Here is a 25,224-nt window from a genome sequence, read left to right on the forward strand (position 1 = left end):
TGCTTTAAAAAGGAAAATGCTATTTATCAAAAATACTTCCTTGCTCTGTTTATCCAGTCCCACTCCTCCAGCTCTAAAATAAACACATGCAGAGAGTTTCATGCAGAGAGATTCCTGGCTCTGGTCCTCCCTTACTAAGCACCGACTATAATGTTTAGTGAAAAAAATAAGCTTATAAACAGCATATTTTGGAGGTTTGCTCTGCAGTGCTGTAGTATCAATAAAGACCTGTGCTGAATACAGAGTTATTAAAGTTATAAAGTGGAAAAGTTTTTTGTTTTGTTTGTTTCTGTGGTTTAATTTTTTTTTTCAAAATAGAAAGGAAAGGCTTGCTTTTAGATGTATCTACTGTCTAATGTTTCAGATTGAAATAAATCCTTCATTGTCTACTAAGCTTGTCAGTGGGGACTAAACCCCCCCCCCACCACCACCGACCCTTCCCTTTGCTGAAATTTAAAAGTGCATTCCCAGAAGTGCTCGCACTCCTGCAGCCACAGCTGAAACATGGATCCTGCAGAGACGTAACCTCCAGGGACAGAAACAGGCAGCGAGTCGGATCAAAAAGAGTGTAGCTCATGAGCGGGTAGGAGGGAGATGAGGCATGCTAACCAAGCTGAAGCAATGCCAAAGGAAACACTGGCAAGAAGGAGCTGCAAATATCAACCTGAGGCAGGAGCTGATGGCCTGGGGGCAGCTGGCCTCCTTCGTGCTGAGCAAACACCCACATTGCCAATCATCCTCTGCAGCAATCCGCCCTTCTTCTTTTACTTCACCATACATATCTTCACTCTTCTCATTTTATCGCTTTTTTTTTCTTTTAAAAAGGAAAGAAAAAAATCTACTCGTGAATTAAGAGGGAAAACACAAACTCTCACAATCCACTTCAGCCTCAGGACCGCGTGAAATAAATTAGCGTTTAGTACTATTCCCTGTAGGAAGAAACACTGAGGAAAAACTCATCTCCTCTAAATCTTTGATGTCTTTCCAGTGCACCACAACAAAGTCAACAGATACTCAAAGATGCAAAACGGGACTAGCAGCTAATACGGGGATGAAGACACGTTAATCTGAGAAGACAAAGCCGTCAGTGTTTACTACAAGACAATTAATAAGAGAAACTAAAACCAAGGTGTGCAGTGAGAGGCTGCCAGCAAACAGACAGAGCAGCAAAGGTGAAGTTACAAAGCAGGACGACAATGTGGAGTGAAAATAAGATGCCCAAATGTTTTATGTTTTTTTCCCCCCTTTTTAAGTTTTAAAGTGTTCGACTGTTAAATCAATCAGTGCTGCACTTTGTTTCCTCCTTCTCCGGCTTCATTTTGGTTCTGTTTTACACTCATATACACACTCGGGCAGATGCACAAATATGCACAAAGTCCTTGGAAAACGTCCAGATATTAACTTATTGGCCTGCCTCGCTCTTGCCAGCTCCATCAGTATCGATCAAACAACAAGAAGAGCAGAAAACCACAAAGAAATGCATCATTTAAATGAAGAATGACTTAAAGATTATGTTGCTGGACTCTACTGGGAGACAATAGCCATTACATTATGTATTAGGTGACAAATCGGATCGCTGCTCTGCTACATGAGTGTGCATGTGTGTGTTTTCCACTGAACGGTAAATGCTCCCTCTGATCGAGTGACCTCTTGTAAGCCATTAATTGCTGTTAAAGGTTTGACCTCTGACCTGAAGAATTTATCTTCAAGGCTCACCTGTCCAGAGAGACTGATTTCATCCTTGGTACCCATAAGAAAGTCTTTCAGTCTCAAAAAAAAAAAGATCCAAGATATTCTTGCAGGAGGGGATCTTGCAATTGTGGTGAATGTCTTTTATAACCTGCTCCAAATATGTCCCTAATTAACTTACACACAAACTATAAATACATACATTTATGAGCTCGGCTTGTCTGATTTCCTTGCTGCAGTTTAAAATGAACATTTTCACTGTTTCCACTTAATCCCTCTGATGCACTAAGATAATTGTCCTCAATGGATTCTGTCAGTAACTGTTTTTCCTCATTTTGATCCTACCAGCATTTCTTTATTAATATTTATTTTGGGGATTTTGAACCTTTATTTTATACTTTATCATCATCATCACCTTTATTTACAGTATAGAATTTACAATATAGAATTTACAATATAGAATCGATGGGAAAACAGCGAGAGAGTGCAGGTGAGTGACACGCAGGAAACAGTGTGGGGGCAGACTTCAGACTCAGGCTTCTGAAGCAGCTTTCAGCATGGGTTGCCAGCTCAGACAGGTGAGCTATAGCGGTGCCTACTAGCATTAAAACTTAAAAGGTCAAATAGCTGATTAAAACATGCTTTTTGAAGCCTTGTCCCTCCTCGTTTGGCGTGTGTGGATGCTTTTTTTGAACACGTTTTTGATAGAGTTAAAACCTGCACGGTTCACAGTCCACAATGATCTTTATTTATTATTTATTGGCAATTTACTGGGAGGCTGGGACCAATATTAGCTACTTGCTACTCTATTGATATTGCCATTTATAACAAAAAATTTAAAAGGAGAGATGGGAGAAACATCCTTTAGTCACCAGCTTGTGAACCCGAGGGCACTCTGCAAACTGCGTGGCATTTGCAAGGAAATGGAGTGAAGGTGTCTTTAAGAACAAAAACTATCAGGCGAGATATCGGAATATCCGATCAGAATAAAATCAGTGTAAAAGTAGTGGTCTTAGAAATCTAAACTAGCCCTTATTGCAGCTCCTGAGTTCACTCTGGCTTCTCTCTCTTTAAACTTCTCCACAAACTTGCTTCTGATTGGCAGCCATTTGCAAACAGAAGGTTTGAGCAGCAGGTGAGAGGAGCTGTGTGCCAGAGAAGAGCATAATAAGGATAGTAATTATATTTACAGTCATCGCCATACAGAAGAAGAATAGAAAATGTCTAAAGCCGAGTGTTTAGAGCAGTATGAGCTCTTAGCTGCAAGGTTTCTTTGTAAATACAAACTGACCTCATTATTGGAAACTTCAGCCACGTTTAATGTGAGAATCCAACACCGTAACAGTACATATGACAGAAAATAAGGAAATATGGCCCAATTTTAACAGATATTTATCAGCCAACTGCAGCTCCCCTAAAATTTGAAAAACACTGCACAATGGCTTTTCTGATATCTATGATATCCACCCACTACCGACTATAAAACCTTTTTTAAATTTACACTTCAAGTATGGCACAAAGGCTTTGCAGTTTCTGCAGTCTCTGCTCTAATTCATCCCAAAGGTGTTCCATCAGATTGAGGTCAGGACTCAATTCTTCCACTCAGTTCAGTTCTTCCACACCAAACTCTCTCATCCATGTCCTTATGGACCTCCCTTTATTCACTGGTGCGCTGTCACGTCGGAAGAGGAAGGGGCCAACCCCAAACTGTTCCCACAAAGTTGGGAGAATGAATTTGTCAGAAATGTCTTGGTGTGCTAAAGCATTAAGACTTGAAGTTTGAAGGTGATTGACTCTGGAGAAAGTTAGTGACCTCTGACTACTATGTGCCTTAGTATCTCTGTGATTTTACATCCTCTACCACTTCATGGCTGAATTGCTGTTGTTCCCAATCACTTCCCTTCGTTATAATACCACCAACAGCCGATTGTGGAATATTTAGTAGCGAGATGTCTGTGTAGGTTCTCAGTCATGCAGGTCATAGTAATCTAAAGAGCTTGGGGAAAAAAAACAACTGGACTTCTTTAAGTTTCTGGACAGGATAAGACTCAGCAGTACATCTGCAACTAAAGGACAAAGGTCACTCTTTCAAGGATGCCAGTGTTCACATTTTGGACATAGAAGACAGATGGTTTGAAAGACGAGTGAAAGAAGCCATCTGCGTTCACTGTGATTGACCATTCTTGAACAGAGGGGGAAGCTTACGACACCAACTGTCTGCCACCTACACTCCAGTTTGGAGATCTCATTCCTGGCGCCTTAACGGCCACTCACATCCTCCATCAGTTGTTCTTAATAAGTCACATGATAGGGTGAGGCAAGGTCTCACAATGGTTTTACCTGAAACCTCTGCTGATAATGACCGAAACCTTTTTTCACAGCTTGGCTCATGTGATGAGGCACATGATCAATAATGGCTCAAACAACCCTTTTAAGGGACAACTCCCACATCCCAGGGTTTAAATACCTGGGACTCTCCACCATTCAGTCTTAGAACAGAAGAAGTTTCACCTCTCATCCGAGAAGCGAAACGTCTTCAGAAAACTTAAACAAGTCCAGTAGCTTTTCTTTCCAAGCTCCTTGGATTTAGTACCGAGGAATTTCACTTAGCTCCTGAGAGCAACTTGTTGTTTATTTGTAGAAGCAGTCTGCGTGGCTAGGTGCTTGATTTTATACACATGTAGACATGGAAGTGATTGGAGTTCCTGGGATTGTTCTTCCCAGGAACTGCAACCAAAATATTCCAAACCTAAGAATTAATAAACAGCATCAGCATCTTTTGGAAATACTACATATGGAGCAAACTGTGTTAAAGGTTACGGAGCAGGATTATTGTGCAAATCTGGATTTTTTTATTTCCTTTTGCTTATAAATATATGCCTTCCAATATGTCACTGTGACTATGAAAGAAGTTTTCTGCTCTTGGAATGAGTTTCATTTTGACTCTGGCTTTGGAAGTTACATTGTTATGCTGCTGTGTTATAACTGAAATGACTCTTAGGCTGTCCTGGGGCTCTCGAATGACCTTTCGTACAGTCTGATTAACCTCTTGAAACTGCTTTCAGTAGAGAGGCCGGCTACTTTTTGTGGGAGTGGGAGACGAAAAGAGAATAAGATAAAAGAATAAATACTTCAGAGCAAAGAAATGTTTCGTGCTCGCTCTTCTTCCCTTGCTTTCAGTTATAGAGGAGTATGCGCCGCCTGTAGCTATGATAAACCCACTTTGTTGCTTAGCCTGTGTGCACACACACTCTAGACAGCATTCAAACCAGATAAAGGTGCACAAGCTAGATCTCTTAGTCCTACTCCAGCCTTGTATAGACAGATACAAAGAGGGGCATAGTCACACACCTGTGACCTCCCCTCCCATATGTGTACACACATAAAAGCACCATCCCAAACAACACTAGTTGCTAATCATAGAACAAAGAGAGACTCCAGTCAGCAGGCTTTTCCAGTGATCAGCTATAGAAAGCAGCAGGGAGGGTCGGCAGGCAGCTTTGTTACACCAGGAAGAAGATACAGTTCAATTGCAGGTAGGGGATAAAAGTCAAACACATCAACAAAGCTCCATATGTCTGGCTGGCTGTCTGTTATTAGACCCCCATGCTATTCATGGCTTGTTGCAGCATGCCGACGGAAAAAGCTTTTTTTTTTCTTTTTTTTTTTAGTTTAAAAAAAAAAGAAACCTCAGTAAACATCTTATCTCAGGTCACAGCCACAAGGAAGTAGTAAACGTCTCTCCACTGAAAACTAGCCTTTCAGACGATATAAAGCACAGGTCTGCTTCATAAAGCCCCTCTTTTCTGTAACATTTGACATGAATACAGTTGCAAGATAAAACATAAGCACCGGTGTCGAATAGTTGAACCACCTGCGAGTGTTTCTCTTAGTGCGACACCTCCATCTTCTAAACCGACAACAGAATAAAAAAGTATCACGTTAGACATTTGCCTCTGGTCGTTTTCAGCCTCCCTCCCTCTCTCCTCTCAGCTCAGTTCAACCCTGCTGGCCTTTTCTATTCCACAGTCTGCAGGCAGACCTGCTGGCGGCCGGGTCAGAGCTGTTTGTAAAGAAGTGCAGCATCAAGCATTCTGTCTGACACGTCCCAGGCTGTGGGTCAGACTAACGCCCAGCCACACCGCAAAACAAGAGCCAGAGGAGGAGAGAAAACGGAGGATTTATGAAGGGAATCTGTGATCTCTGCACACAGAAATACATCAAGCATTCCAAACATGAAACTATTTCCCTAAACACGTGAACCCGCTTTCTCTTCTCTCTGTCCTCCTGGACATATTTATAGGGGTCAGCTCGGGTCTGAAAACATCCAAAAGGAGGGAAAACCTACAGCTTTCATCGCACGTCAACAAGCTCCACTCTTCGGAGATCAAAGCGATGCATAATGTGGGCTTTTTGCTGGGTTTTTTGTATTTGGGTGTGCATAAAACTGTCTTTGAATATAAAAGACTGTATGCAGAGATAAAATGTGCGAGTAAAGATATGTGTTTAATCAATGTGAGGAATTTAGGGATCCCCTCCAGTTATGATAATATGTTTTTCACAGAAAGTCTTAACTTTTAATTGACTTGTTAAATATTCTTAAAAGAAATCTACATCCTCTCCCTCTCTGAAAATAATATTTCAAGACACCAAATGGGTAGAAGATAATTCCTTTTTTCCCTGTGAGGACTTTTCTCAGTGGACTTGGATTCATGTCTCCACACCATCCATCCATCCATATGCTGTAGGACGCGGGGTCCTGGAGCATATCCCAGTTTTCATTCACTAGTAGCCTTAGTATGACAGGTCAACAGTCTGTCATAGGGCTAATGCATCATCACACTTCCTTCTAAATTTGAGGCAGTTTTCACCTGTATTTTGGACTCTCCTTGAAGAATCACATTGGGACATGTCCAGAGTTGTCCTCTCCCACATGTGCACGTGTTGGTTCGGGAAGTGATGAGATCATGAGATACGGGACGTGTAGACAGAAAGAAAAGTACTCTTTGGCTCATTGATTAATGGTTTAAAAACATGTGAGGTTCCCAGGTTACAGGTTACAGTTACAGTTGATAACGTATTTTTTTGGATTGAGCCTCTTAGAGCGAATTTCACAATTTTGGTCGTCTTTCTTAAGTTTTACAGCGTATCAGACCTACGATGTTCAAACTGGTGTGTATGGTTGCACCAATCTGACAAGCCAATACTGTGATTTGTTTTTAATTAATTTATTGAACCACATTTTATCTCCCAGCAGCAAAGGATTATGGTGGTGGGTGTTTTTTTTGTTGTTTTGTTTTTGTTTTGAGGGTTGTTGTTTTTTTTTTTTTTGATTAATCAATGCTGTCAATCATTTTGGCACAGGCTTTGTTGGAGACTATTTGTTCAAAATGTTGTAAAGAAAATTCCCTTTATCTAGTCTCCTCAAAGAACACAACAAGAGGCCGCAGTGGATACAATTAATACTGTCAGATCTCCCACTGAAATACAACCCCAACATTTATCTTTTTTTTCTTTCCACTTCACAGATGACTGCTTTGTCAGCCAGGCGTAGGACCATGCCAGTTTTTTCCAGCTTGGTTAATTGTGTGCTTTTTTGGGACAACATGTAACAAAGAGACCTGAAGAAGCTCAGATCGTCCTGTTCGTGGTGCTGAAAACAGAGAAACCCAAAAATATCAGCGATGCGAGCTAATGGAGGAGCGAGGTGAGGCAGAAAGCACGGACGCGCCCGGGCGAGTAACCGCAAAGGAATTAGATGAAGCTGACAACTTGAAATATTATAGTGTGTGTTGTGTGTGTGTGAAATGGTGGCAAGGACACACTGTTCTCTTCACCATTATGGTGCTCACTGGTAGCACTGGAGTAGGGGGGAGAAGGCACTGGAGGGTCCTCAGAGTAATAAGTAGCACGAGGCTGAGTGCCTACTTACTTAATATGGAAAGGTCTGGAAGGAAAGTGAATTACAGCGGTTCAGCAACACCTCGGGATGGACTGTAAAACTACATGACATCATCACACCACACGCATGCATTAAACACGCGAGTGAGATCACCACAGAGATGTTAGAAAACCACCGACAGCCAGAGTGAAAATGAAAGTAAGCATAAATCAGATGATTGATCAGGGCCCATCTTGTTAGCTGATCAATATGAGATTTAAGACGAGGCGGATCAGCCACGAGTGGTCTGGTCTGAGTCAGAGCATGTGTGCTGACCACAGCCTCCATTTAATCTGAGCCGACACGATGAGTGGAGTGGCTGAGGAGCTAGGAGCAACTCAGACCCTGCAAATAATATATAAAAAAAAAATAAAAATACTGAGATCACAGTATTTTTTTTTAAAAAAGCAATGAATAAAACATTGAGACATTTATTTTAAAATCTTAATGAATTTAATTGGTTATGGTCTACTCAATGCACTATTATACAATGCATACATTGATTGTGTGATTGTATGTATATATTTGAGCCGGTATGGATACTTTTGATTACGTATTGGAGAAAATCCAAAATGAAATCTAAAATAAAAAATAAAAGGACTCAGTTCTTGTTTTTTAGTCATTTAAATCACTGTACAGCCTATGCTGTACAAATGGGGGAATGGGGGGGGGGGAAAGTGATCAAGCATAGTATTTCAGTATTTTGCATTACAATATTGTAACAATACAAGGACACTAGATATCAATATTTTATTAAAACATTTAAAATCTCATGCACCACCATCCCGAGATAATGTTATCCGAGCAAACTTACATTAAATTAAACTGAAAAACCGTCCAACACTGGACAAACTTAGCTTGACAACGTTACCTCCTAAATCAGAGCACGCTAATGGAGCAAAGCTCCACATGAGCAAAGCTAGCAAAGGAATTTCCTTTTATCTAAAATCAAATAAATGTTGTTGTTTTTTTAAATTGGTTGCCTAGTGATTGCATCTAATTTTTATAAGTATGCAACCAGCTGCAACTTTTGGTGACTAAATGGCAGCTCTCAGAGATTTTTTAGATCATTTCTGTCTAATTTATACATGCAGACAGATTTCCAACATGTTGCCATCACTCTGAATGAATCTTTGTCAAAGAGCACAACTCGAGGGGTCTCAACCCAACTGGCTGTTTGTATTCTGGTTATATTTTTATAGAACAGGAAGGCTGCTGAGCACAAATGTAATAGTTAAAAGTGATTTGTGTCTATGCGGACAGCAACTGATATGTGATTTTCAACAATCTGTCACAGTTAATTGCTGTATTATTAGAAACAGATTGCATGTAATTGCCAACTTGACCCCATTAAATTGCAGACTGATAGCAGACTGACTCTGTCTTATGACAGCATTTATCGCAGGTTTTAGCAACAGTGCCGGCATGCTTGCTGAAGTGAGATACCTTTATCTTATTAGATAAAACAGATATTGACAAAGTTTAACTTTGAGGACACAATTTGCAGTTGAAAAAGGTGATAAATTAGCACAAATACTTGGCACTCAACACATAATTTTAAAAGCCACAATAATATCGTATCCTGGGGTGTCTGGTGATTCCCACCTCTCCTGTAAAATCATTCAAAATTACACAAAGAATTCTTAAAAGCCCCAAATTACGTAAACTTCTGATCACAGCCCTAAATATCAGAGAAAGAGAAAAAAAGACTTCGAGTGGGTTTAGGTAAATTATCTGTAAACCTGCTCTACAACCTGTGATCCTTTTAAGAGTCATTTCATACAGAATATAATTCATTTTTTAAAGTTTGGAGGTTGTGTTTTACTAGTTCCAGTTTTACTTTGAAATCGCTCACCTCCTCACATTTCAGGTAGTTTTACTTCTGGTCTTTGTTCAGGGTCCCTCCAGTTTTATACACCAGCTGCTGCTAATTATCCAATCAGTCATTCTGCTACATATACCACCTGTTGTTTACTTTCCTCTTATCAGACTGTCTTTGAACTCCCAGGAATAATGTTTTCCTGTAATTTCTTCTTATCCCCTACTTTCTGGTTTCCGATCATCATCCTAGTGTTGAGTTTTCATCCGTTTTATGCCGCTTACCTGCTATCCTTGGCTGCTCCTGTTCGACTGCCTGTTTATGACTGCAGTCTGAGATTTTGCTTGTGTTTGTAATATGTGTTTGGTGCCCTGCGGTTGTGTCCTCTCTTTCTGTGACTATTGCATTTGCAGCACTGAAAATTGCAGGATCACAGTCCTCTTTTACTCCATTTACACAATTTCTGGAGACGCTCCAAAAACATCTGAGTTCAAACCATCGCAAATAAAACTGCTAGAGATGAGTATTTCAAATATGTGCATTTTATTTTTTATTTTTAAAGTGGGAAAATGTGTTTTACTACACTGAGTGAAGTGACTCATTAATATCTCCCTGTACGCTGATGAATCCAGGGAATGTGAATCAGGCATCATTGTGTATCGTGACACAAAACTTGATTGGGGAAGCAGTTGATGCACAAAAAAGCAACTAAATAACAGAAAAAAAAATCTTCTCTTTATAGTGCTTAACAAAAATATTCCATTTTATATTCATATTTAGTAGCACCCAAAACACACAGACTCAAACAAGAAATAAGTTACTCTAATGAAAGGCAAAGCGCAGAGAGTAGCACCAATAGGACGTAAGTTACTTTGCTGAAAAACGCCTGACTGTAGTTACACGCCCATTCACAAATTCTAAAGACCAATCACTCATATAAGTGTGAGCTATTCACGTGCCGATTTATATATTTTGGAGTTTTATTGGACCTGAAACTATGACTCATGCGAACCCTTTTCTAAACACACGCACAAAGAAACCTTAGAAACGCATCAGACTCACTTGACACGGAGGTGAAAGTACTGATATTCACTTTAAAGGCAGAGAAAGGCTTACTGAGTGTAACATTTATACCTCTCTTCTCTGTCTGCTTTCATGATGAGTCATGAGCCAAAAGCAAAGCTTTATTAATAAATATGTCATCAGTATTCCTGACAACAGCCATGAGTTTGCATCAGACAGAAAGGCTTTTTGTCAAAATCATCACGATTTCCACAGCAACAATACTACAGACCTGAGTTTGCGTTTGTGCACATGTGTGTTTGTGTCATGAAACCTGTTGCCAGGATACTGCTAAGCCTAATATGCCACTTAATTGATGTTGATTCACACTTGTGTGTAGTAAAAAAAAAAAGAAAGAAAAAGAAATAAGTGAAGAAATCAAAACAAATTTTGCACATTTGCCTTCATTTACTACTAGAACCCACTGGTCTCTTTCATAAGAAACTAAGGTGTAATACAAACCATAGACAGCTACAGCCGATTATGATTAGATATGTCTCGATCAAAAACCATTCAAATAATATTATTTCCTAGTAAAGGCATAGAAGTACTCTATTATATATATACACTAGTCTGTCTGTTTCATGTTAAGCATTTTCCTGGTTTTCCAAATTAAAGTATATTTGAATCATAATCTGCATTGAAGATGTCTCTTTTCGATGAAGTGAAAGCATTTTGGCCATGCAAGTGCTCAGACAGATGTGCTACATAGACTAAAGAAGCTACAAGAGGTCCTTGGCTAGTGAAACCCATGCTATGAAGCTCCTGTCACAGTTTTTGAGCATTTCACAGTAGAGTTTATGCATTATCCACAATGTCTTTTGTTTTTTTGGAATGAGAGGTTGAAGTGCCGGGTGAATTTATAAGCTAAGGCTAGCAAGCTTGGTTAGCAAGTTTGCTAGCTTAAGTAGCATATGTGCTCAGTAACAGAAGTACTTCACTTCTTGGATGGTGTGTAGCACAAACTAAGCCACACTATTATTCAGATCTTTCCATTAAAAATGCTCCAGACAGCACAAACAGGCTGAAGAGGGTTCAGCTCATTGACTCCAATTAGTCGTGAACCTGGGCAGACAAGCTATCTGCAACAGCTCCCTGTGTCGGCACACCTGTCAATCATGGCAGGCCCTAAGCCTATCAATCCCACTATAGCTGTTATGAAAGGGTGAAACCATCTGTGGTTTTCTGTACTACGCTCCAAACATTTGCCGTTTAATGAACATTGGTATCTATGATGACTGGTTTATCACATGTTGCCACACACATATTTCTCCAGAGTTTTCTGCCATATTTAACACGATGCAACCACTGCTTGCTAGGGGAAAAAAAGATTCCCCAGCTGGTTGGCAGTGGTTTCCGGAGATGACCGGCTGCCTCTGGATGAATCAGTTGCAAAGAAGGTGCTGGACCAAAAACCTCCTATGCTCTGGTTGCTGGCAAATTGCCAGGGTTGTCTGTAGTTTTTCATATTTTTTTGCAAATACTTGCTCTCTACTACACCAGCAGTAGTAAAACTTGAAACAAATGCCACACACACTGGAAATGCAGAAGTTTTGGCTTATGAAACAAGTTGTCTACAACATTGCCTTGAAAATGAACCTTATCCATTTCCAGTTTGTGTCACACAGCTTCTGATCAGTCTGTAGGCCGGCGTGTAGCTCTCAAGTTTCCCAGCGAATGCTATCAACTTCCAGAAACCTCTCATGAACTTATTTTCCTTTGCAAATAATGGTTGTAAGATGGTTGCAGACCAGTCTCTAGGCATGTGCGATTGGGACCTCATTTATTTGATCCTACATTGTCATTGTGATTGTCACACATCCAAAATGGTGAATAAGTTAACCTCACATGGTTAGTGGTCATGTGTCTGCAAAACTTCAACTGACCCACTTTTAGAGCAGCTTCAAGTAGCCACTAGAGGAATTCCAGTTTTTCAGCTCTGGAGGATACCGCTTGATGCTACCACCCACCTACCAGTCAAAACAGGGTATTTTAATATGGGAATCTACTGGGACTGACTCACTGCTTGAGTCTCAAGTGAATACTAATTGGAGCCTACAGCTATACTACAGGTGTATAGTAGGTGTACTTAGACACAGTTATGCTTTGAGCTAAATACCGAAAGAATAAAAAATAACTCACAGACATACTCTCCTGTTTATTTGACTGTTTGCCACCATACTTTATTAAGCTTAGGGATATTTCACAGGACACGGAACTATCCTCTATGCAATACAAGTTAGACAACACACAATCTTATATTCCCATGTTGGTGTTGTTCCTGGATCACCACAACTAAAGCTGGTCCAGATTCAAAATTTCAGGTGGCAAATCTCATTGTTGTGATGTAATAGTTTTGAGATGCAGAAATGCCATCACACTACACGCCAAACACTAACCCTAACCCCAAAGCTATAGTTATAACTCTAACTTTAACAACAGCCCCATAACCCTAACCACAATTACATCCTAATCCCCAACTCCAACTCTAATCGCCCCCTTGTGTTGGATCGTTTCCTCAGGTTTTTATCCACGTCCCAAAACTATGGCATCATAAAAATGTGATTGGTCACTTGCAATGTTAGACCTGGACCAACATACTGATAATCTGGGAACAACACCAACACGGGGATATCAAACACACCTCAGAGAACCAAAGAGACAGAAAGACAGGACAACTTTTGTGTTGCCATATTTCATTCAACATGGGCTTTCGCCCTCTCTCCACACATACAAAGAAAGAAAGCGCCTGCAACACAACAAGAACACTCAGCAAACAGTCCCACACATTAACACACTCGAGCAGATTAGCGCAGAATTTGCTGACGGTCGGTGCTGAAAATGCAGCAGAAAGAGCTGCCGCACAACAAACACCAAGAATACCACCTAAAGCTGCCTTTGTTATGGGCCAGTCTGTAGATCTGGTATGTTGGACTGTTACTTTTAAAGAGGCTCTAGCTGTACACAGAAGCAACATCCCTCTCCTTTCACACAACCAGGAAAGCGGGGGAGGGAAAAATAAAAGGAAAAATAAAAGGAGTAAAATCCGTTTCCAGAGCTCAAGAGATGAGGAGAAGGAATATTCAGACCGAGAGAGTCTGAATTTGTAAACGACGCCTGCAATAACTTGCCGTGATGGATTTCAATATTCACGTAACTGCCTTTCGTCTTGGGTGCAAAAAAAAAAAAAAAGACAAGCAGTTTGTGTTTGTGTATTATGTGTCCGGGCGCTTGGATAAGTTCCAGGTTTAACTCGAGGAGATGCGAGATGGACGGTAATTTGTTCTGCATCTCAGCTGCTGACAGCTGCGGCTCGCTCTCTGGCTCGCTCGGCCATGTCGTCTCATTCATTAACCAAACCTGGCAGGGTGGTGTGAGTCACAGCCAACAGGTAAACGCGCTGGGATTTCTGGCCTAGCCCAGAGCCTGCGGTGCTCGACGCTGCGGCCGAGAGTCATCTTTTTGGTTGGGCCGTGGTTGGCTGTGAGAAAGTGCAAGATATTCGAAGGATTTATCTTTGTAGACCAGGCAATTGTGTACAATTGTGTGTGTGTGTGTGTGTGTGCAAACTTTGAACATCAAAGCTGCAAAAAGAATATTTTTTCCAGAGTGCGGAAAATCAGGAGGGTCTGAGGGAGATATGCAAAACACTGAGGTGGGATAAGCGTGTTAATGTTTCTGTGTGTGTGCGTCTTCATCTTTAGACATCTTTGTGAGGACAGAAAATTGGCCTGCTATTATACTTGTGGGAACCAACAGTCACTTATGGGAACAAAATGCCTGTCTCCACGAGTTTGAAGGCATTTTTGAAGCTCAAAATGTGGTTTTAGTGTCAGAGTTACAATTAGGTTATGGTTAGATTTAGGCTAAGTGTTAGGGTTAGGCATTCATTTTTGATGGTTAGGGTAAGCAGCTAGGGAAAGCATTATGTCAATGAGATGTCATCACTAAGATATGAAAACGTATTTGTGTGTGTGTGTGTGTGTGTGTGTGTGTGTGTGTGTGTGTGTGTGTGTGTGTGTGTGTGTGTGTGTGTGTGTGTGTGTGCACGCATGTGGGAAGAGGAGGAGCGGCCTAGGCAGAGCAGTGATTGGCCTGTGTAGGAAGTAAAGATTGTGCCTTTTCCTCTCGATGCAACCGTGATGAGATCCCACAACACAAGTCATCACACAGAGATCTGTAATGATGTCCCACAGTTACTGCACGCAGACACTCCCAGAGTACAAACACACACACACACACACACACACACACACATACACACACACACACACACACACACACACAAATAAGTACATAGGCTGACTATTTGTTGCCACCTTCCTCATTAGCTCAGTGGCTTCAAGGTTCAATACTAACTAAATTAACATGCTCGAAGAACCTTGCTGTTAAGAAGCACAGCGTTATCATTTTACCCCCGGCGTCCGGGACGTGTGTCAGCAGCAGGCGAGGCTCGTGTAGCCGCTTTGACCGGGATACATATTTGTCTTCACACCACGAGGACTGCTAGCTGCTCACAAACAACATTCACTCACATCGAGTGATGGAGACAGACACGTTCTGTATCAAAAATCAAATTCGCTCTACAAAGTCTTTAAAACTATAAAAGGTGGGCTTTTGTGTACAAATACACTCATCTTATTATTGAGTCAATTGACAGAACAGAGCTGCAAAAAGCTTTTTGTTCTACCTGTTTAAGACGCTGCAGATTCATCATCTTCTTGCAAAATGCAAATGTAGTTTCTTTAAATTGAACTCGCTCATTTTTCTTGCTGATATTATAATTTGACATTTCAAGTCCTATTATGCACAAAGTGATGCTTTGCTGCACCTGTTTTCACTCTGGAAGTGGCGAAGGCTCCATCAGAAGCCAAGAAACCACACTGACTCACAAGGTAGAGGAATATAGGATATTGCACAGAAATGACTGGTGTAAAATGTAATTTAACCAAACATCTGATATAAAAGCTATCATAAAGAAAAAGAAAGCTTTAGTTTATCAAAAGTACTGCTAACAAAAAGCCACGCACAGGCTGCTCTGCACATTTACACAACAGAGAGTCTCATTTACGACAAACCAGCAAGAGAGAACAAAGAAACAATGAAAACTTATAGCCAGCTGAGGACTAATAGTTCATAGTGTGTGGCACTGTGGCTTAACGTGTTACATGCTTCTCGTGGGAGATCATACCCACTTGACCCAAGATACAGAGCACAGGAACAGGTGTTAAAGGCATCAGGTGACAAATTACACATCACTGAAACATCAAAATGATTTTGAAGCTGAAATAGCTGCAACATGTTCCTCTAAGACCAGGAGGCATCAGTGTGCTGAAAAACTGCTTTCTTTTTTGCAACATTTATCATGACCAAAAAAAAAGAAGAGAAAAAAGCCTTGTGGAAATGTTTTAGTCATTCGGAGCATTTTATAGCTCTCGATATTTCAAAGAGTGACTTTCAGTGTCTCGTTGCCTGTGGGCAAATCACTGCCATCATTTGTCTCCAGATAGGCAGCTCAACTCAACCGCATTATCTCGGGTTTTGGCGCCACAGTGTCCGATGGTCTCTTTCTGCTGGTGAGCTATTTGTTTCCAGCACCTTTCTCAACCAAAGCATTTTCTCCAAACGTTACACACCATCCTTCCTCTGAAATGACCTGACAGAGGATTGATTTCAAGCCACAAGGTAGCTAACTGGGACATTTTACAAGGATATCTTAGGATTAGAGAGGCAAAATCTTTCTTCTGTGTGATTCGTTTATTTCATTTCCCCCCTGAGATTATGTTACAGCATTCACTGATGTTAATTGCAAACCTACTTTCGTGTAAAAGACAAACAGTGAAGCACTCTTGAGAACATGCTCGAGTTTGGAGCCATCGGTTACTAGGCAGGTTTTGTGGTTTTCCTGAAGACGGAAAGACTTGTTTCTCATCTGCTTTTGCTTAGACTCATTTTCATGATTTATCTCATTATATTAAATTTTAAGGACTGTTTTTTTCTGCAAACTTGAGGCACGTGGGCTGGAAAACTCGTGCACAGCTGAATCAAAGCACAAAAGATGCAGGTTTCAGATTTCCAATGTGCACCACAACAGGCTGGTAGACCTGTAACACGTTCTGCAGAGAAGTTGCCCAAGGCACTGATCAAGAAAGTGCACTGACCTTTGAACTCTGATCCCTGCGGTTGCTTACTATTCCCCATACACTCCCACACACAGGCTCTGACGCATGCTATTTCTCAGACACACACACAGGCAGATGGCCCTCATGCTGCACACCTCCCCTCACCCTTGTACTGTGTCCCACTGCCTCTATAATTAATGGAGCAAGCCCTGCTCGAGGTCTCTGGTAGGATAAAAAACAACAACAAAAAAAACAAAAAAAAAAACAAGGAAGTGTGTGTTCATGAATATTTACAGAAAACAGCATGAAAATTTCACACAGAAAGAAAAAAAAAAGATTATCCTAAAGTATCTTACTGTACACATGAGCACTGGAGTGCTGAAGGCTTTAAAATATCCTCATCTTTCTATGTGTGTGTGTGTGGTATCACTGGTTACCACAGAGGCTCTGTATCCTCAAAGCTAATTGCATAAGATTGGCTCTGTCCTCCAAAAATTCATTTAGAAGCTAATTTCTTTCTGTCATGGCACTGCCACGCCAAGTGATTTAGCTCTCTCCTTGAGACAAACCAGCTAGAGCTCTCTAAAATCCTTATGTTACAAAAAAAAAAATCAACTTAGTGTTCCCTAAATAGCCAATTTCCTCCACATGCTTTGGAAAATAAAATAAAGCCGATGATGTTAGTCTCCAATTAGACTGCAACACCTGAAGATAACTCAGATCCAGACTGATTCCTAATGCGTGTATTGTGCGAGTGTTTTACTCACTGAGAAGCCTGCCCAGAACGGACAGGAGTGCCGGACTCTGGGTGATGTGGTGAGAGCCAGAGCCGCGAAGCTCACAGCCAGGATGAGACTCCCGAGGACCATTTGAGAGACTCCCAGAGCCAGCATGATCCTCGTCCGGGTACGGTACTCCCTCAGCCGGGACAGACTGCGGGACAGCGACGCCGGGCTCAGAGACCCCGGGCCGCCTAAGCCACTGCTGCCGCCGCGGGGCAGCGCGTTCACCGGCATTGTGACGAAACGATGCGACCGAACCGGGTTACACAAATGCAGGTGTAGCAAATAAAGGTAACAACATCCGATCAGAAACAGAAGCCTCGCGTATTTGGCCCGCAGTGATCTGGCAAACGGTGTGAGTCGAAGTCAGAGTCCGATGTGGAAGATTTTCTCCATCACTTAAGATGCTCGGAGTCCCTCCAATTAGAGATGCTCTGCGGCTGATGGGAGGAGAAAGGTGAGCAAAGAGCGGGCTGGACGAGCCACCGGATGTTTACCATAACACGCACAGATGTTCTGAACGTCTTCAAGTCGAAACACGGACAATAAACCTCCGGAGTTCCTCGCTGACTGCTCCAACAAGAGCCCATTCCTGAAAAGTCAAGACGCAAAGACTGGAAAAAAGCCCCAAACGCTTCATCCTGCTGTCAGCCAGCCTTGCACCATTGTCAGGCTGTCATGTTCGCCTCTGCAGGCTCTCCAACAACTCAAAGCGAGGGCTGAAGCCTGGATAAAGACGCGCGTGGACAAAAAACACACACACACAATGAACCCACACGCCTCCTAAACGCACTAAAACGCCTAAACGTTTGAGCCCACGCTGATGGGTTTCTTTTTTCTGGGTCTTTAAGTATTTGAACACCCCCCTCTCAGGTCTGAGCGAGCGGCTTTTCTCTTCTTCGGTGTGAGAGGCACCAGCCGTGCTTTTCACAGACGACAGCAAATCTAACAGCCAGGACAGGAGATGCACACTGCGTATTGGAGATGTGCCACTCTGTGCGTGTACATGGCGGCGGGCTACACGGAGTGTGTTTTACTCTTGATGGTGATCACCTTCGAAGGAGGGGAGGAGGACTCCTGCGCTATCAGGAAACAATAAAGACTAAAAATATTAGTAATAATAAAGAAAATCTGCCCGCCATTTGTTACCCTAACCTGATGTGTAATTGGTTCATTAAAATAAATTAAAGAAACTGACATTTTAAGTCCACGTGTGTCTGGATTTCATGGCTTAAAGTGAGTGCGGATTAATCTTAGCTCCAGCAGCTCCATCGGGGCATCTAACATTGACTTTGTCCTGTCCTTCATCACGCAAGTAAAGCTTCACTACAGGGGAGCTCCGAGGAGTTAGACCTTCCAATTATCATCAGTAAAGTATGTCACAGGTCTGAGTTTGCCATGCGAAACAAAGTCCGATATGAATGGATATTAATTGTGATCAGTAACATATCCAAACAAGATTTCTCAACTTGTGTTGGGACCTCACGGTTCATAGGGATTGATAGTAACCTGCATCCTGCAGGGCTCCTTCAGCTCTGCAGATGTTGTATTAAACCTGTTTTTCAGGTGCTGCGTGGTTTTCTTCACGCATTTTATGACAAATATTTCAAAGAAACCAAGCAAAAATCATTAAAGTCGCGTCGATACATGGAAAAATAATAATAATAAACGTTACTTCCATGACGATTTGGTACGTTCACATCAAAATCACAGCTGAAAGATTAGCTCCGTCCTGTGGAAAAGACCCATTCACAGCTCACCAGCGCCACCAAGCGGTGAGCAGCGGTGATTATTGTTTTTTATTTAAATCACAATATACCCTAATCTGTTTTTTTTTCCTTTTTAGTGTCATTTCTTTCTGTACTGTGTCATAGATGCTGCTTACTGCTTTCTGATTACTAAGTGCTACATTTATTTTTTATTAACCCTGAAACCTTTAAATAGTGTAAATATATTTTATAATCCATTCATGACTGTAAGTCCATGATAAAACGATGAAATCATATTTTATGTATGATTATTTTTTATCAGACGCTGAAATAAAATATAGCCAAGCATTCATGTGGATAGTTCAAACAAAAAATACAGTTTATTAAACTGGTTGTTTGAAAGATGTCCTCAACACAGTCTGAACTCTCTCAGGCAGCTTTCTTTTAATTTCTTTAAGTAGTCTTCAGGAATAGTTCGTCAGGCTTCATGAAGGACACTCAAAGCTCTTCTTTGGACGTTGGCTGTGTTTTGTTCTGTTTTCTGTTAAAATGATCTCACACTGCTTCAATAATGCTGAGGTCCGGGCTGTGGGGAGGCCAATCCATGACTGACAGTGTCATGGTGTCGTGTTTGGTATCGTTGTCATACTGAAAAATGATGCCAATCAGACACTTTTCTGATGGAATTGCATGGTGGGCCAAAATCTGACCTCTGACAAATCCAGTGTAGACATTGAGTGTTGCACTTCTCTCCTGAACTCCTCTGTATATGTTGACCATAATTTTAACCACAAATTTCCAATTTGGATTCATTTTTCCATAAAACTTGTTGCAGTGGGTCTTATGGACCTTGTGTTTTTATATCCAGGTATGCTTTTACTGCATTGGCAGTGTGTTCAAGGTCATTGTTATGACCTATTATCTGAAAATAATATAGAAATGGGCAGTTCCTTAAAACCTTTTGCATTATACTGCATATTATATATAAATACAATACCCATCCATCCATCCATCCATCCATCCATCTTCTTCCGCTTATCTGGGGGCGAGTCCTGGGGGCAGCAGCTCTAAGCAGAGAAGCTCAGACCTCCCTCTCCCAAGCAACCTCCTCCAGCTTGTCTGGGGGAGCACCAAAGCATTCCCAGGCCAGCCGAGAGATATAATCTCTGCAGCATGTCCGGGTCTGCCCCGGGGCCTCCTCCCGGTGGGACATGCCCAGAACCCCTCACCCAGGAGGCGTCCTTATCAGATGCCCGAACCACCTCAACTGGCTCCTTTCGATGTGGAGGAGCAGCAGCTCTACTCTGAGCCCCTCCTGGATGGCTGAACTCCTTCCCCCATCTCTAAGGGAGAGCCCAGCCACCCTTCGGAAGGAGCCCATTTTCACTCAGAAAGCAGCGGCGGAAATACAAAACCCTGTAAGTTTAAAAAAATAAATAAATCCTTACCCACTCTTTAATTTAAAAATGATTTTATTTATTAATACAGTGGTATACTTAAAATTGTGTTGCAGAGGAGAAAAAAAAAGTCAGCCACAAGTGAAGAGCTAATATCCAATAAAGCCGTGTTATATCTAAAAGTAAAACAGTACTGGTGTGCCATACGTAATATATTGTCTATTAGTACAAAAATACATTTAAGGGCACACAATATAGCATCCAGTATCAGAAATCAGTGAGAGGGACACTTTGAGAGCACACCCTTCCAAATGAAGATGTTTTAAATGCATCCGAGCCGCAAATACTTTCCTTAACCCTACGTGGACAAAGTAATAAAAATAGAAATTAAAATTTTAAAAAAAGGACGACCTTTTTGAGACCGTAAAATAGCGGTGGCAACATATCGGTAGAAAAGGTGTGATGAATTATTGTTAGGTTACAATTCAAAGGCTTGAAGGTATGCCCATAATACAAAGATAACCACTTTCACTTCCTTCTGCTTTTTTAAAACATGTTTTCTCTAAGTTTTATACAAAAAAGAAAGACATACAAAAAGTTCATTTACAACAAAAAAGAAACAAGGCAATATGCTAGCTTTATTTACAGCCACTTCTTCTCAGATGGTTTTTTTGTTTTTAAGCAATGCATAGCAGATAAAAGAAGAGCATACCTTTGTTATCTTTTATCAACCGTTTCTGCGTGTGCTAAACCCAAGTTTATTTATACAGAGGGTTCACAAAAAATGGCAAAACAAATGACATTATACCATAATTTATCATAACTTAGTTTTTTTTTTTTCTTAATGAAAAGTGAATAATCTGCAGATAAGGCATCACTGCTTATTTGTGTGAGTGCAAAGAGTGCACAGAGAAAGGAAAGATATTAAGTAGATGTGAGGAAGGAACCGAGGAGGCTACTGGACCTGAGTAAAGAACATGCATAGATCTCCCTCAGGCTGGAAGGAGAGAGGTGGTGCTCAGTAAGAGAGGAAGTTACAAAAGGTAAGAAAAGGAAGAACAGAGTGAGAAGTGTAGGAAGAACATCTCTATAAGTGTGCTGCTGCTGCTGCTTCTTGGGTTCATGTCCAGGTCATGTCTTGCCACCTCCTTAAACCAACTGTATCAAACCTTCAGTAAGATTCCTTCAATGTGGAAGGGGAAAAAAACCAACCAAACAAACAAACAAACAAACAAACAAACAAACAAACAAACAAACAAACAATTCAGTCCCCTGCACTGAAAAACAACAAGATGACGACTGGCAATCGAATTTGAGTCCAATTTGAAGTAAATCTTCTCTATATACTGTAGGCATATATAGCATAAATACACTGACACAGATTTTTCAAGCATGTATGCTGCCTCAAAAGCCATACATCCATCTATACTTTTGTAAAAAAAAAAAAAAAGGAAAAAAAGAAAAAAAAAAAAGAAAAATTACATTAAACATTGCTTTATATATAAGTGTCAATCGTCAGTGACGTGGGGCATGCATCATTTTACATCAAAACTTTGAAATTGAGTTTAAAGAACAGCTCGTAACGATCATTGGTGTCTCTCCTTCGTCCAGCACTGTCTGGGTCTTTTTCATACTCCATTATGCCGTGTGTTGGTTTGCTTGGAGTGCGTCTGTCAGTGTGTGTGTAGTGGTATATGTGTGTGTTTGCGTGCGTGCGTGCCCATCATCTTCATTTCCTCCGCCATTCTTCCACATTCAGTAACATCACAGCTGCTGCTTCTTCTTTAAAAGTGGTCAATGAGCACAGAGACACAGTTGGCTCCCACCAGGTAGTTGGGGTCTCCGGTGAGAGACTTGTTCTGCCAGCTTTTTGGATCACCTGAGGACAGACAGATGGGGGGCAGAGGGGTTGATATTAGCTGCTTTTTTTTTTTTTAAAATGTAAAAATTCACACCCAAACCTCTCTTTAACAGTCATGAACTCGGGCTTTCATTTTAAAAGAGCCCTGCCTGCACAAGTTAATGATATTCATGGTTTGTGAGCCACGTTATGTGAATGTTTAAAGCCCATATCCGAGGCGGAGGAGCGCGAGAGACTAGTAAAACCTCTTTGGTGTTTTTATAGAATGTCCCCAGCCTCTTGTTGACTGCAAATTAAACCTTGGTCACTGTGAGGTCTGAGTGTAATTGCAATTATAAACATGCGTATCTGTGCCAAGAGGAATCAATCAGAGGCAGAGCGAGCTCAGCAGAGGTCCATCAATGCAGGACTGACCACAGTGCATGTCACAGTGTGTGTGCAGCCTCTTCACTGATACAGCCATACTTTAAAAGCTTCCTCTTAAAAGAGAAACGCTCCACTTTAGATCTGTGTCAGACAGTCTGACATGAAAATACTAACTGGTGGACATCGCTCTCCATCCCCTGGTGTATACGTGGACTTGCTGCTGGCTGAACTAAACTTAGCCCAAAAAAGTAAGAACATTTGTTTGGTCGATAATTTCTTTGTTGTAACGATGCTTCTTGGGGTTAAACTCTTACACCATTGGAAAGCCGTTTTATTTCCCCTTAAATGTTGACTCGTTTGTAAGGAAAATGCTTTCGTTGGCTGAGCAGCAGAGTTGAGTGGTGCAGTGTTGTCGTTTACTGTAGTCTGAAGAAACAAGACATGTTGTCAATTAACAAACAGGGACCTCGGCAGCATGTGGAAGAACCTTAAATAGCCACGACAGCCTGGCTCCTCCTCCTCATGCTGGTCACCAAGTTGTGGTTGTGTTGGTCACAGAATAAGCTGTTTGGCATTGGCAGAGAAGATCTGGCAACCCAGACACTCAACTCTGCTGCTCAACCCACATTTTCCTTTCAAATGTGGCACTAATCAAGAGAAAATAAACAGGCTTTCCAACGGTATAAAATTCATTGCCAAGAAGCATCGTTACAACAAAGAAATAATCGATCAAACACAAATTTCTGTACTTTTGGTGCCAAGTTTAGCTGTCATGTCACATAGTAGAAATGAGATGTCAGGTGAGCACCGTGGAGCTTTCCTGGATGATGTGAAAACAGCTTTCTAGTGTCAAACTGCACATTAATCTCTATAGTGATGTTCTTACATCCAAAAGAAGCAGAAATGAGTAAAAACACATATTTTGTATAGAAGAAGGGGAGGGCTTAATCTAAAGATTCAGCGCCAGGGAAGAGATTAAAGCGAAGATAACCACGTCTTCTGCTCGGGTAAATTAAAAGCACCACTTATAACTCAGATGAAAGCCTTAATTGAAAGTTTGTTTACTGTGGGCAGGCTGTGGCTCTGAAGGTATAGCAGGATGCAACTAATTCCCAGTGGTCAGACCAGCACTTACATGGCCGCTCACTGTCACAGACGTGCGAGCTATAGTTCAAGCAGCTGTGTGTAAAGTGCTCTGAATAACAGCACCGACTGAGGCTCAGGTGTAGAGCTTATGTGTGCAGAGTCTACACCTGTTTGCCTTTTTTCTGAGAGCTGTTAACACGCCTCACCAACATTTTTCTTTCCTTTTTAGTCCAAACAGAACACAAAAACATTCATTTCGATAAACTCATTGGCCGCTTGTCGGCTCTGCACTCGAGCTGACTTCTTATGTGCTCGACATAAGCACAAAACAAGCTTTCAATTCTGTCCTTCAGTCATCGCCATGTTCTTTCACACGCGCTTCACAGAGCGCCTGTAGCTTAGACACTAATAAAGTCTGTCTGCAAGTAATTCTCGACGTTCATGATAATTGCAATACATTAAATTTTATCCCACGGAAGGCAGAGAGCCAAAATGCCGACCTTTAAAACTTCAAATAAAAAACTGCATTTGAGTTATGAGTTCCGGGCTTTCGCCTCCTTCCTTTGATGCCAGGATGTGACAAGAATAGCCGCCAAATTTCTTCCAATGTGGAAGTCACAAATCTCATATCCAGTTGTCAGAAACTATTTTGTGGTGGTGTATGTATGATAAAGCAGTAAAAAAAAAAATCAGCTTTAAATTGCATAGAATAGAAAATATCAACTGAAAGTGACACCTGAGAGCAGAAATCTGACGTTTTACTTACAGATGACAAAAAAACCCCTGTCAAAACAGTCGATTAAGTTTCTGTTAATCAGTCATTTCACCCTCACTGTATCCTTAATAAACATATATTAACAAATACATTACAGGTGTATCCTAAAATGTGTGAAAGGAGGTCCCTGTTTTGTTTGTAATGAGCAAGAACTACAAACAAAACAGTCACTTATCAAAGTACAGCATCGTAGCTTCATCTCACTCTCTGGTCACTGATGGGATCAACCCTTCAAATATACTACGATGCCAAACTTCTGCTTTTTATTAGAAACAACAAACAAATTCTCCTACAGAGCAAAACTGCATCACACTGGCTGTAATGTAAGTATTTAAACAGAGCAGAGATAAAGGACGCAACAAGAAGCAGAGACTTGCAAATGGGTGAAAAAAATGAAAAAGAAAAAAGAGAGAAGCACAAAGCAAAGTGCGAAGAAAACCACAGAAGGGTATAGGAGGAGGCCGGAGAGTGGCCTTGCTTTACAATAAGAGGATTACGACGCAGCGCGATAATCCGCCCACAATGCAGCAGGACAACAGAGTGAGCTGACATCTCATTCAGCCTTCCATGTCTCATCCTTAAAATGAGGCTAATTAACAGCTAATCCTGACCACT

General features: G+C 41.2%; 2 protein-coding genes across 16 annotated transcripts in view; both read right to left on the bottom strand.

Annotated features, from left to right (window-relative positions):
* The window catches only part of fam189a1 (family with sequence similarity 189 member A1), a 107,664-nt gene extending 89,183 nt beyond the window's left edge, over window positions 1-18,481 (bottom strand). Inside the window, exon 1 of the mRNA XM_063494451.1 lies at window positions 17,401-18,481. Within this exon, the coding sequence (XP_063350521.1) occupies window positions 17,401-17,649 (249 nt within the window). The 5' untranslated portion in view covers window positions 17,650-18,481. The remainder of the gene's footprint in view (window positions 1-17,400) is intronic.
* Window positions 18,482-20,578: 2,097 nt separating this feature from the next.
* The window catches only part of tjp1a (tight junction protein 1a), a 115,549-nt gene continuing 110,903 nt past the window's right edge, over window positions 20,579-25,224 (bottom strand). For all 15 annotated transcript variants that reach the window (XM_063474939.1, XM_063474859.1, XM_063474959.1 and 12 more), the window contains one exon: window positions 20,579-22,400. In XM_063474939.1, coding sequence (XP_063331009.1) covers window positions 22,306-22,400 — 95 coding nt within the window. In that variant the 3' untranslated portion in view covers window positions 20,579-22,305. The remainder of the gene's footprint in view (window positions 22,401-25,224) is intronic.

The sequence above is a fragment of the Pelmatolapia mariae genome, linkage group LG1 (assembly GCF_036321145.2).
Source record: "Pelmatolapia mariae isolate MD_Pm_ZW linkage group LG1, Pm_UMD_F_2, whole genome shotgun sequence".
NCBI lineage: Eukaryota > Metazoa > Chordata > Actinopteri > Cichliformes > Cichlidae > Pelmatolapia > Pelmatolapia mariae.